The 13743-nt window shown below is 31.8% G+C and overlaps 1 protein-coding gene across 1 annotated transcript; it reads right to left on the bottom strand.

Annotated features, from left to right (window-relative positions):
* Window positions 1-6757: 6757 nt before the first annotated feature.
* LOC144421044 (uncharacterized) lies at window positions 6758-10537 on the bottom strand. The gene is made up of 11 exons (XM_078111166.1): window positions 10473-10537; window positions 10207-10402; window positions 9589-9769; window positions 9350-9520; window positions 9114-9274; window positions 8575-8779; window positions 8357-8475; window positions 8076-8280; window positions 7635-7941; window positions 7125-7432; window positions 6758-6955 (listed from the first exon to the last, which is right to left on the bottom strand). The coding sequence occupies exons 1-11, from the start codon at window positions 10506-10508 to the stop codon at window positions 6886-6888; spliced, it is 1959 nt and encodes a 652-aa protein (XP_077967292.1). The 5' UTR covers window positions 10509-10537; the 3' UTR covers window positions 6758-6885.
* Between the last annotated feature and the right edge of the window lie 3206 nt (window positions 10538-13743).

Here is a 13743-nt window from a genome sequence, read left to right on the forward strand (position 1 = left end):
CCACTTCATAATTCCTGATTGTTCATTATAAATTTATCGAAGCAAACACTTCTTCGGGTTGAAGGGCTTTGTAATTTTGGGTGTGTCTTTTAGTTGTCAGGGCAATATGCATCAATACTTTAGATTGTGCCAATAATACGCCTATATCATTGAAATAACTTTGTGTCTTAGGTCATCTTCCTTTTTTATTAGTTAATAAACACATCCCTCCTCTTGTAATAGCTAAATGATACTCGTGCTATTGCGTGTGTATAGTGTGTTGTTAGAAACAGTTTGATGCCTGGGATTATATGTTTAAAACGTAGCTCAACATTGCTTCATGTTTATATTGAGCAGACAATACCAACAATAGCCAATTCTCAAGTAGAGTCTTTTAGCATGATCGTGTTTTTAAAGATTTACCGATCATTTCGTTGCTGAAAAAAAATTATTTAATGTTATACATTTAATAAAAAATAAAAAGTCAATTATAGTTTTGCTAAACAAAAAATAATTCAGATAACACCAAAGTGTTTAAAAAGTTTCCTATATCGGAACAGTATATTATTAATTTCAAGTATAAATTTGCTATATTGCCTGATTGTTACATATTCCAGTTTTATATTTGTATTTAATTTCGAATTTCTACTAATTGGCCTTTCCGTGATAATGAAATAGGGAATAGTAAAAAATTTATGTCTTCAAAAATACACAATATATATTGTGTAAAGTAAACAAGGGGGCAAAGCTCAAATATAAGAACATAAATTCCAATACGTACGGCAAACTTCACGACTAACGCAAACGTGAACCGCCGCAAGATGCGCGATTTCTTGATGAGGTAATCACACACTAAAAACGAATCTCATAGAGCCAACAGAAATTTTTGAAATGAATAAAAGTAATTGCCTAGCGACCAATACAATTTTTTTCACTGAAAATTTCAAAGCAATTGGTCCAGTAGGTAATAAAAAAAAAGTGAAGAAGGAAAGGAATATTAACAACATGATGATCAACAACAACATAATACCAAAACGCTCCATAGGTACTCTCCAATAAGGGTTATACCATATTCCAGGCTAAACGAAGTATGTATAATGATTCTTCGGTCTCGTTCAGCGTGAAGATTCAAATATTTGCTGTAGTGGGGCTGTCTATGCTGAGGTAAAGCAACAACAAGCGGGTGACCGATAATTTCAAAAGTAACGTAGCATAAAAGAGTCCAAAGATTGTACTTCCGATTACCAAGTTGAGTCGCCCGGGTTATAGCAGAATTAATGAACAATAGTGAATGAAGAATTATAAGTCAAGTATTGATAAAAACTTCATCTCTCTTGCGTTAGAACATTGCTATCTAAGAAATTAAACCACTCTTTGACAAAATTTACATTAGCATACACACACGACCTATTTCGAATAATGGGAAGCTGGTTCATTTCGATTTTTGTGTACGAAATCAAGGCGCGATTTTTGACACAGTATCTTGTTTTCTTATTACATTTGTTATATTTCTTTGAAAGATATTCATACATATGGTCATACTATTTTATATTCCTTCAATTTATCTTTATTATAACAACAACAAAATAAGACGATGATATATCACAATTGTAGATGCTAATTTAAAAAATAAGTTATTTGAAAAATTGACACAGAAATTTTCATCACTACTCAAATGACTACAGTGGTGCATTTTTCTCGTAATGACAAAATTGTTGACACAATTCAATATGTTAAAGCTTAGTGCTTTGGCAGCCAAACTAAATATCTTAATAACAAAGTCTTTATACTACGCATTAGTCCTACTTGTAATATTTCAAGAAATACTAAGGGTTGATGTTGTGGTTGAAAATAGCTGCATTGTTGTTTTATCAACAGCAGTCAGGAAGTTAAAGGCAAACAAGACAAAAGTTACAATTATCCAATTATGCATATGTGTTGGTTATCAGAACTTTTTTTCATAATAGCAATGTACACGATATTAGTGTTTACTTTGTAAGGTTTCAATAATAATTAGGAGTGAACATATGATTTGAAATACTCATTATGTTGTTTCATCGACAAGCTTTATGACTTGAATGAAAACAATGAAATATATACATCATCTCATTATGAAGTTGTGTTGATTTATTAGCAAGCGTATGTTATTTTAATGTTTAATTTCCAAGTTTGTAATCACAGTCACTATGCAATGCCTTGATGCTGCAATTGGATATTTTGAAAGATAATAATAAATTGCATCATGCAACCGATGTAAAATAAATAAAATAAAAAAAGGTTACAAGCTATAATTATAGGTTGAATTTCTCATTTCAACCTAACGTTCCTTTGAATGACTACTTTGTATTTCAATCCATAAATATTTAAATAAATTGAATATTTGACGTCACAACTTTATTGCAATTTCCAGTAACGGTAAAAAATCCCGAAAAAGGGAGTCGCCGCATTACAAAACAAGTCATCAACAGAAACTTGAAACTTTGCTTGATATGTCATATTAGTTTGTAAGTTATATGTTTACGTAAACGCTCCATCTTGTTTTTTCGCCAATTTTATCATTCATATAACAAGAAAATTACGACAATATATGCAAATAAAAAAATCGTCGAAAAAAGAAACGAAAATAAATCAAAATTTGAATACGGCTTGTGATATTAAATAAGGCTAATCAGAAAATATATTTATTATTGCTATAAGATAGTTACTTGTTTCTTTTAGCATGGTATATATGAAAAATCTTAACAATATTTCCCATCTACCATGGAGAAGACCCTTTTTTTCTAACTTATTACTAAGAAATTAAATATGAGGTTGACCTAAGTTACAATTATTGAGAACATACTTATGCAATATTCAAAACATAAAATCAAAGACACTGTTGATTTATCGAGACCAAGCTTAGCAAGGTCACCATCATATGACCATTTTAATTAAAGTAGATGCTAATTTAAAAATGAAATTATTTGAAAAGTTGACACAGAAATTATCATCACTACTCAAATGACTACAGTGGTGCATGTTTGGCGTATTAAGAAAATGTTGGCATAACCTGATGTGTTGAATCTCAGTACTTTTGCAGGTGAACCAAATATCTCAATAACAAAATCCTTATATTGCTAAGTGTAATATTTCAAGAGATGATAAGGATTGATTTATGGTTTAAAATAGCTGCCATGTTGTTTTATCAACAGCAGTCAGGACGTCAAAGACAAACAAGACAAAAATTACAATTAAATTCAATTATGCATATGTGTTGGTTATCGGAACTTTATTTTTTTTCATAATAACAATGTTAATATACAAAATATTAGTGTTTGGTTTGTAAGGTTTCAATAGAAATTGGGAATTTAAAATGTGATTGGAAATATTATAATGTTGTTTTATCGACATGATACAGGATTTGAAATGCAAACAATGAATTATGTACATTATCTCATTATGAAGTTGTGTTGATTTATTAGCATGCGGGTGTTATTTTACCGTTTATGTACAGAGTTTGTGATCACAGCCACTATGCCAACCCTTGATGCTGTAATTGGATGTTTTGGAAGATGATGAAACATTGCATCATGCAACCTATGTAAAATAGATAAAAAAGCTCAAAATCTCATTGCAACCTAACGTTCCTTTGAATTCAGAAAATGTATCATTGTTATGATGCAATTACTCGTCTCTTCTTGCAAGGTATTTATGAAAAAGTATAAAAATATTTTCCATTCACCATGAAGAAAAGAAGATCTGTGTTCATAGTTACCTCAAACTTAGAAATTTATAACTTAGAAATGAAAGAAAAAGTTGACCTAAGCGTCACAATCAATAGTTGAAGCTCACTGCTTTGGCAGCTAAACTAATAAATGAATAACAAATTTCTGATATAACGGATTAGTACTACTTATAAAATTTCCGTGAATACAAAGAATTGACTGTGTGGTTGGGAATAGCTGCACTGTTGTTTTATCAACAGAAGTTAGGACGTCCAAGGCAAATGAAACCAAAATTACAATTTCCCAATTTTTTTTCATGTTTGCAAAATTTTTATGTGTTTTTCATTAAGGGATTATTAATTTTATTTCTGTAAATAAATATTTCTTTATAATATAAAGTGATGAGTTTCCAACTGAATTACATTTACTTTTTGGTTCCCGTGTCTCAGAAATAGCAATGAATGCTATTTTTAAATTTTGAGAAGAAAGCTTTTGAAAGTTTTTTTATCGAAATACATAAATGGTTTAATATAAAAAGTTTCATTGAGGCTCAAGATTCTATCTATTAGACATTAGTTTATTATTGCAAATTTATGAAAATTGAAGAACGTTCCATGTGTAACAGTAGAGCATAATTTCAATATGAAGTAAATTAAGTAATGTAGTATGTGGTATATTGAAAACCAAAAGGCAAAAACGAAATATAATTCACGATGCAATGTGAAACAGCAAAACGTCTGTCAATATTGGATATTCAATAATATATCATATGGTATAATAACAACTATAACGTATAACAACAACAACAGGTAATAAGCATTGAGTGCCATCTTGTGCTGTTTTAGAGTTTCATTTAATCGGAAATTTACTAATATATTTAATTGAAAACAAAGTAAAATTATACTTCTTAATTTTATAGCTGTAACACTAGTAGATATAATGGATAACCGAAACCCTGAACAAAACTTTAGAAATGAAATAAACGTTCAGTCACAATTTATATTCAGTGTTGTTAAAGTATTGGCACCGGGAAAGTGAGACTAATCCAACAAATAAATTTAAAGAGTTCAAAGCGACACGGATGGTTTGGTGACAAATTTGTTTTGTTAAAACAGAATAAATCACAAATTTCAGTTTGAGCTGATTGAGGTATCTATATATTGAGCGTTACTGTATGTTTTCTATATAATGTCTATATTTGTGATCAGCACGGTGCTGAATACAATCATTTGTCTTGAATTTGCAAGCTATATCTATAAATTACCAGGCACTGGGATTTAAATTGGCGCTTATTTTATGCTAAGTGTTGATCGGTCCATCTCATTCCTTATTTTATATAAAATACATTTCTAAAGTCTGTCAATAATATTTTGCCAACGTGCAGCATCTGTTTGTCTAAACGTGTTGGTCTATCCCAGATAAAGGGCACGTATAAAACAACAATACCTGTATACAACGCCTGTTTCTGTTATTATGTCATTCAAATAGTATCGTTATCAAACTACAACAACTTTAAAGTAGATTCCCTAAATGTGTTTGTCTATCCTGATCATAGGGCACGTGTACAAAACAATTATATACGTGTTTCTGTCCATTTATTAGTTTAATATTTATTATGTTGGGTATCTCAAAGAAATAATTACAAAGTAGTAATGACAACTTAATTGCAAAGCCAACAGAGTGAATTAGACTGAAAAACATCTTATTACTTCCTAATTATACATTTTATGATTTTATAGTTTAAAGAATAAATTGATTTCCTATAAGCGTAAATTTTCTATACATTGAGTATTTTTTATTTGGATTTTAAAGTTCTATCCTATTATAGTTCTATTCAGTAGATCCGAATACAGGGCCAATTAAGATGCTCGTGGATGAGTCTTCTTCTGATGAGAAGCTGCAAAGCTCTGAAGAATAGAGCCAATTATAATATCTATCTATAAAATGAGATGAATAAATTTGTATCTCCAAGTTCAAGGACCTGCAGATCTCGCCTGGATCCACTGATATACGAGATATATATTGGGCATGAAAATGACCTACGCATGCTGAAGAGCATGAATCTTTTGTTTATCAAATTCAAGCTGCGCCATTGCAGGAGCAATTCGATGTCTTATTAACTGTTTATAGTAGCGAGCGTCGAGGATTCATGGCCTAATTACTGATAAATAAAATTATCTTTTTTGGACACGAAGTGGACATAACGATCGTTTCAATATTATGTTGTTGTTGTTCTTGTTCTTGTTCTTTTACACGTTTTTAAAAAGTCGCTTTTCTCTTCGAATACTGGACCAATTGCTTTGAAATTTTCAGTGGTTAAAGATTATCGCTAGAAGGCTATTACTTTTATTTATTTCAAAATTTTGCGTGAATTCTATGAAATTTGATATTTGGTCTAAAATTTTGCTGTATTATTTTTTATCCATGGGAACACGGATTTTAGTCAGTGTCATGACTGGCTGTACGTTTTGATTCTGCAAAATTCTTGCTACTGGAAATTCAGAACTTTTTTGAGGGTACCGGTAGCGTCAAAGGTACCGGTAAGGACTGATTCGCTCTGGTCTAACTTGTCCATATATTTGTGCGTAGCTCTCTTGTTGAAATAAATAGTTCTACGTTTAAAAGATCAGAAATATTAAAATTGTAATAATGATCAGATTCGTTGTTGCTCATATAAATTAGTATACATAGCTAATTATCGATATTTCCTTAAGATGTGTCAAAATATAAGGACATTATTATGGTTAAAACTGTTCATTTCATTTTGATAAGTTTTCAAGGTTTAGTTTCTCGAATTCAGAAAAATTCATTTATTCGATCGTATTTCACTTTTTACGCTTTTATATAATGTTTGATACAAGAATTATTGACTTGATTAAAAAAATTGACAAATATCAGTTTTGTGAAATTTTGACACGCTTCTATTCTGGAATATTGATTTACAAATTTAAAACGATTAAAACAGGCATGAGGTCCCCCCTACCTTGCCTAATGGTGAATTCGCACTAGACACACCACAATTTTGCTCTAATGCTGTCAGACCTAGGAACACTCAGGAAATTATAAAATCTAGATTTTATGCAATTGCCGTGAATTTTATTTCAAAAGCAAAATATGTTAAACGCAATTGATGTAAACTCAACAGCCTAAACTATAACTAAACTAAAATGATTGTTGGTCGGTCGTTCGGTCATTGTTGCATTTAAGCACATCCACAACGAATGTATTGGTAACATCTATTGCGTCTAACGATTCTGAATCTTCTGTAAGTGCTATAAAAAAGAATATATTATATAATACTAAACCATGTGCGTAAAAAATGACATTATCACTTGGAAAATTATCTTAATCTCAAAGGATTGAGCATTCGTATATTGAATATGCTTGTTTGCCGGACATGAACCAAAACCAACTTTGTTCATTGATAAATTTAGAACTCACCAGAAGCGCCTGATTTTGTAGCGGTACACCCTGTAGGTAGGCAAGGCACATTTGTATCTGAAGACAACACGGATCTTTGGGACGGAGAATTTAGCACGGTAAGTGCATCTGTAAGAACAAGCGTAGTGTCTTGTGAATGAACGGATGTGTTTCCTCCATGCTCTGTCGAACTTGCGAAGTACCCTGTTTCTGTCAGATCTTGCCTTGAGTTTGTATGCATTGTAGAGTCTGCGGGCTGCACCACGGAGTCTTTTGCTGGTGTAGAATTTCATGAATTTAGCATATTGCCTCACCTTCAGCTTGTAGATCTGAAAAAGGATATCAATCATAACAATTTGGATTGAAAATCTTTATAAAAAATCTCTAAAAAACTTTATTTATTTTGTATACCAGAAAATTATGTTTGAAAAATAAACTAAATTCAATGAAAAATTCCTATTTTCTAAAATTATTACAATGTATGGGCTTCAAAATAATATTCAAATTAATTTAACACTTACAATAGTTTACCTTGGTCAGACGTCTTGAAAGGCGTGTCCTCATTCTCCTTCTCAGTTTCTTGAGACGCCTGCTGTATTTGGTGATTCTTATTTTTCTGGTAGACAAACAACGTTTGTAACCCTTAACAACTCTGGAGATCAAACGGTTGATCATCTTCTTGTAGCTAGCAAGTCTGGATTTGTAGAACTTGGTGGCTCTTGCAAGTCTTCTTGCGAGCATTTTCTTGTATTTTCTGATTGCCCTTCTCTTTTGACGACGCAATTGTCTCTTGTATGCTGCAAACTTTCTCAAATAACGTTTAGTGATGCGTTGGGATCTGTGAACAACATAAATATTTTTGCGTGCATTCAACTCAGTCATAACCGTCTTGAGGTGAATTATATTATACATAATGACTTCCAATATATTAATTTAGAAAACTAAATTCAACTCTTTTTGTAATGAACTCACCTGCACAAGTAAGTGGATCTGAAATAGGTTCTCAAAACTATGTGTCTCTTGTTGACAATTTTGGTGAATCTTTTCAATGCGCTCTTGTTACGTCTGATAGCAAGTTTTCTCCATGCTCTGTATTTTCTCCATGCGGCGGAAATTGCCTTGTTTCTTCTGGCTCTCAGCTTTTTGGTGAATTTCTTGACAGATACATTGACCTTTTCTAAAATTTATTATATTATTTTAAAATAACACAAAATGTAACATAAAATATTAAAAATTCGTGAGAAATGTCTTACTGTTGTTACAAGATTTCAATTTCTTGAATCTCATTTGTCTGTACTTGAATCTGTAAGTGATCAAACGGAAGCATCTGGATCTTCTGATTTTGAATCTCCACACGTATCTGATTCTGCGGCTGGAAAATATTAACAAATCATAAAATAAATTTTTACCAATGTTACATTCAAAATTTAGTCAAACCAGTCCAATATCAAATAAACTTTTGTCGTCTTACCAGGTACGGTAATAACGTCTTCTTCTGAAGCACAAAGTTCCTGTTGCACATTGATAAGCACATGCGTAATTCTTCACAAGTCTGGCGGTTGCACTTCTCAGCTTGCGGCTGTATACGCTGGCCCTTCTCAGGTATGCTCTTGTTTCACGTCTTCTGAAGACTCTGATAACTTTGCGCACGTCACGTCTTTTCCATGTTCTAGAGCCTGAGAAAAATAATTCATTTTATACTCAAGACAGATAACACACAAATATATGGACAGGAAAGATTCGTCAATGACATTGTCACGCAGTTTCTAGAACAAGGATTGACAAATCAAATGAGGGTGAAATAGATTAGTGGTAGGCTACTACGAATTTGACAAAGCACAGTAGTCAGTTGTAAAGTATTGATGATAGAAAAACAATTGTTTTTAAAAATTGAAGCCACAATTCAACACAAATGATCAATACTTTCAATTTGTTCATGATGATACTTCGAATGCCAAACAAAATTCTTTTTGTATTCAAAATTGTTTATTTGAAAGTAAAACTACTTACAATGGACTCTAGTGAGGAGTTTCTTGAAGATGGCAACTCTCTTGGTGACGAATCTCTTCATGACCTTCTTGTACCTTCTCACATATTTGTTCATGCGTTTCTTCAAAGATCTTCTGTATTTGGTAATTCTGGTCTTGCGGTTTCTGAAGCACCTTACAGAGCTGTAAATAATATGTTATATCATTTTGTATGGAAATCTTCATGCACATTATGTCTATCTATGAAGTTAATCATACAATCTGCGAAGTCTTCTGTGGAACTTGAGAACAGTACTGTACATTCTCTTCATAACTCTCTTGTAACTCTTGACTGCACGTCTGTACATTCTGCTGATAGCAGCATTGTATTTTCTGATTGCCTTACTCTTCAACTTGAGGATACGTCTTCTCTCACGCCTTGAAGCACGACTGTAAATACCAAATTTTAAATCATGTCATGAGAATGCATTTATAAGTCGCAACATTAGTGGACTTACCGAAGATATCTTTTGGTGTATTTGTTGACTGATCTTCTGTATTTTCTTTTGGCTGCAGACACGCGAACGCACATTACATTGTACCATTTTCTGTAGCTCTTCTTCATTTGTTTGTGGATTGAGAGGGCTCTTCTGGACAAACGAGTTCTGACAACCCGAACGAACTTCCTTTCAGACCATTCTTAAAATTTCATATAGAAAATAATGCAAAAGAAATGTCAAATAAAATTTCCTGGCTATCATCTAATTTCCTGGAGTAAATGTGCACAAATTAATAAAAATTCGAATTTGTATATTTATTGCTTCACACTTTATATTGTACATTAGTATTTGTGTATATATGGGGTATTTGTGGTGGTATACGTGATATTGGACGTCCTTGCAACGGCCAGTTTCTTCATTTCATTTTTTTTTCATTGACGCATCAATTTGGCAAATAATAAAGACAAAAGCTATTTCAGGGTGAAATTCTTAGAGACATTTTTATTAATATTATGTCTAATCAAACAGACAGAAAAACTGTCAAACATGACATTGTCTGTTTCCACAAATAATGTATTATTTGGCTGAATTCCCTTTGCATGACATGGCTGTTTATAAACTTTCAATAAAAATTACCTCTGAATTTTCGAGAGGTGCATCTCTTTCCGGGATATGAGGTCAACACAGAGCGATAGTATCTAGAAGTGCACCATGCTTGTTTGAACTTGAAGCTGAATCGGAAACACGTGGATGGGAAAGTGTAATATCTCCTGACGTTCCAGCGGACGTAACCGCAGTGACTGGGTTGAATGTAAACGGCGGCATTTGCTGCCTGAAAATGTAAGATTTTGGTTGTCGAACAAAATTGAAAACTAATTTAATACCTTAAGATATATACTTACGGCCAAGCAGACCAGAAGTACTAACAGAGTCTTCATGATTGTCTCTACTCGGTGTCGAATAAGGACTGATTTTTGCAGAAAATTTCCCAGTATATATGCTGTAGAAATCCACTTCATAATTCTTAATTGTTCATTATAAATTTATCGAAGCAAACACTACTTCGGGTTGAAGGGCTTTGTAATTTTGGGTGTGTCTTTTCGTTGTCAGGGCAATATGCATCAATACTTTGGATTGTGCCAATAATACGCCTATATCATTGAAATAACTTTGTGTCTTAGGTCATCTTCCTTTTTTATTGGTTAATAAACACATCCCTCCTCTTGTAATAGCTAAATGATACTCGTACTATTGCGTGTGTATAGTTTGTTGTTAGAAACAGTTTGATGCCTGGGATTATATGTTTAAAACGTAGCTCAACATTGCTTCATGTTTATATTGAGCAGACAATACCATCAATAGCCAATTCTCAAGTAGAGTCCTTTAGCATGATCGTGTTTTTAAAGATTTACCGATCATTTCGTTGCTGAAAAAAATTTATTTAATGTTATACATTTAATAAAAAATAAAAAGTCAATTATAGTTTTGCTAAACAATAAATAATTCAGATAACACCAAAGTGTTTAAAAAGTTTCCTATATCGGAACAGTATATTATTAATTTCGAGTATAAATTTGCTATATTGCCTGATTGTTACATATTCCAGTTTTCTATTTGTATTTCATTTCGAATTTCTACTAATTGGCCTTTCCGTGATGATGAAATAAGGAATAGTAAAAAATTTATGTCTTTAAAAATACACAATATATATTCTGTAAAGAAAACAAGAGGCCAAAGCTCAAATATAAGGACATAAATTCCAATACATACTTCACGACTAACGCAAACGTGAACCGCCGCAAGATGCGCGATTTCTTGATGAGGTAATCACACACTAAAAACGAATCTCATAGAGCCAACAGAAATATTTGAAATGAATAAAAGTAATTGCCTAGCGACCAATAAAAATTTTTCCACTGAAAATTTCAAAGCAATTGGTCCAGTAGGTAATAAAAAAAAAGTGAAGAAGGAAAGGAATACTGACAACATGATGATCAACAACAACATAATACCAAAACGCTCCATAGGTACTCTCCAATAAGGGTTATACCATATTCCAGGCTAAACGAAGTATGTATAATGATTCTTTGGTCTCGTTCAGCGTGAAGATTTAAATATTTGCTGTCGTGGGGCTGTCTATGCTGAGGTAAAGCAACAACAAGCGGGTGACCGATAATTTCAAAAGTAACGTAGCATAAAAGAGTCCAAAGATTGTACTTCCGATTACCAAGTTGAGTCTCCCGGGTTATAGCAGAATTAATGAACAATAGTGAATGAAGAATTATAATTCAAGTATTGATAAAAACGTCATCTCTCTTGCGTTAGGACATTGCTATCTAAGAAATTAAACCACTATTTGACAAAATTTACATTAGCATACACACGCGACCTATTTCGAATAACGGGAAGCTGGTTCATTTCGATTTTTGTGTACGAAATCAAGGCGCGATTTTTGACACAGTATCTTGTTTTCTTATTACATTTTTTATATTTGTTTGAAAGATATTCATACATATGGTCATACTATTTTATATTCCTTCAATTTATCTTTATTCTAACAACAACAAAATAAGACGATGATATATCAAAATTGTAGATGCTAATTTAAAAAATAAGTTATTTGAAAAATTGACACAGAAATTTTCATCACTACTCAAATGACTACAGTGGTGCATTTTTCTCGTAATGACAAAATTGTTGACACAATCTGATATGTTAAAGCTTAGTGCTTTGGCAATATATTAATAACAAAGTCTTTAAACTACGCATTAGTCCTACTTGTAATATTTCAAGAAATACAAAGGGTTGATGTTGTGGTTGAAAATAGCTGCATTGTTGTTTTATCAACAGCAGTCAGGAAGTTAAAGGCAAACAAGACAAAAGTTACAATTATCCAATTATGCTTATGTGTTGGTTATCAGAACTTTTTTTTCATAATAGCAATGTACACGATATTAGTGTTTACTTTGTAAGGTTTCAATAATAATTAGGAGTGAACATATGATTTGAAATACTCATTATGTTGTTTCATCGACAAGCTTTATGACTTGAATGAAAACAATGAAATATATACATCATCTCATTATGAAGTTGTGTTGATTTATTAGCAAGCGTATGTTATTTTAATGTTTAATTTCCAAGTTTGTAATCACAGTCACTATGCAATGCCTTGATGCTGCAATTGGATATTTTGAAAGATAATAATAAATTGCATCATGCAACCGATGTAAAATAAATAAAATAAAAAAAGGTTACAAGCTATAATTATAGGTTGAATTTCTCATTTCAACCTAACGTTCCTTTGAATGACTACTTTGTATTTCAATCCATAAATATTTAAATAAATTGAATATTTGACGTCACAACTTTATTGCAATTTCCAGTAACGGTAAAAAATCCCGAAAAAGGGAGTCGCCGCATTACAAAACAAGTCATCAACAGAAACTTGAAACTTTGCTTGATATGTCATATTAGTTTGTAAGTTATATGTTTACGTAAACGCTCCATCTTGTTTTTTCGCCAATTTTATCATTCATATAACAAGAAAATTACGACAATATATGCAAATAAAAAAATCGTCGAAAAAAGAAACGAAAATAAATCAAAATTTGAATACGGCTTGTGATATTAAATAAGGCTAATCAGAAAATATATTTATTATTGCTATAAGATAGTTACTTGTTTCTTTTAGCATGGTATATATGAAAAATCTTAACAATATTTCCCATCTACCATGGAGAAGACCCTTTTTTTCTAACTTATTACTAAGAAATTAAATATGAGGTTGACCTAAGTTACAATTATTGAGAACATACTTATGCAATATTCAAAACATAAAATCAAAGACACTGTTGATTTATCGAGACCAAGCTTAGCAAGGTCACCATCATATGACCATTTTAATTAAAGTAGATGCTAATTTAAAAATGAAATTATTTGAAAAGTTGACACAGAAATTATCATCACTACTCAAATGACTACAGTGGTGCATGTTTGGCGTATTAAGAAAATGTTGGCATAACCTGATGTGTTGAATCTCAGTGCTTTTGCAGGTGAACCAAATATCTCAATAACAAAATCCTTATATTGCTAAGTGTAATATTTCAAGAGATGATAAGGATTGATTTATGGTTTAAAATAGCTGCCATGTTGTTTTATCAACAGCAGTCAGGA

This window comes from Styela clava, chromosome 3 (assembly GCF_964204865.1).
Source record: "Styela clava chromosome 3, kaStyClav1.hap1.2, whole genome shotgun sequence".
Taxonomy (NCBI): domain Eukaryota; kingdom Metazoa; phylum Chordata; class Ascidiacea; order Stolidobranchia; family Styelidae; genus Styela; species Styela clava.

Excerpts from the sequence above, each read along its gene's own strand:
- LOC144421044 (XM_078111166.1), bottom strand. The coding sequence starts at position 10,508 with ATGAAGACTCTGTTAGTACTTCTGGTCTGCTTGGCC. Across the intron at positions 8,281-8,356 it reads ATTGAAATCTTGTAACAACA|AAAAGGTCAATGTATCTGTC; the intron begins GTAAGACATTTC and ends AATAAATTTTAG. Across the intron at positions 7,942-8,075 it reads AGATCCACTTACTTGTGCAG|ATCCCAACGCATCACTAAAC; the intron begins GTGAGTTCATTA and ends TGTTGTTCACAG.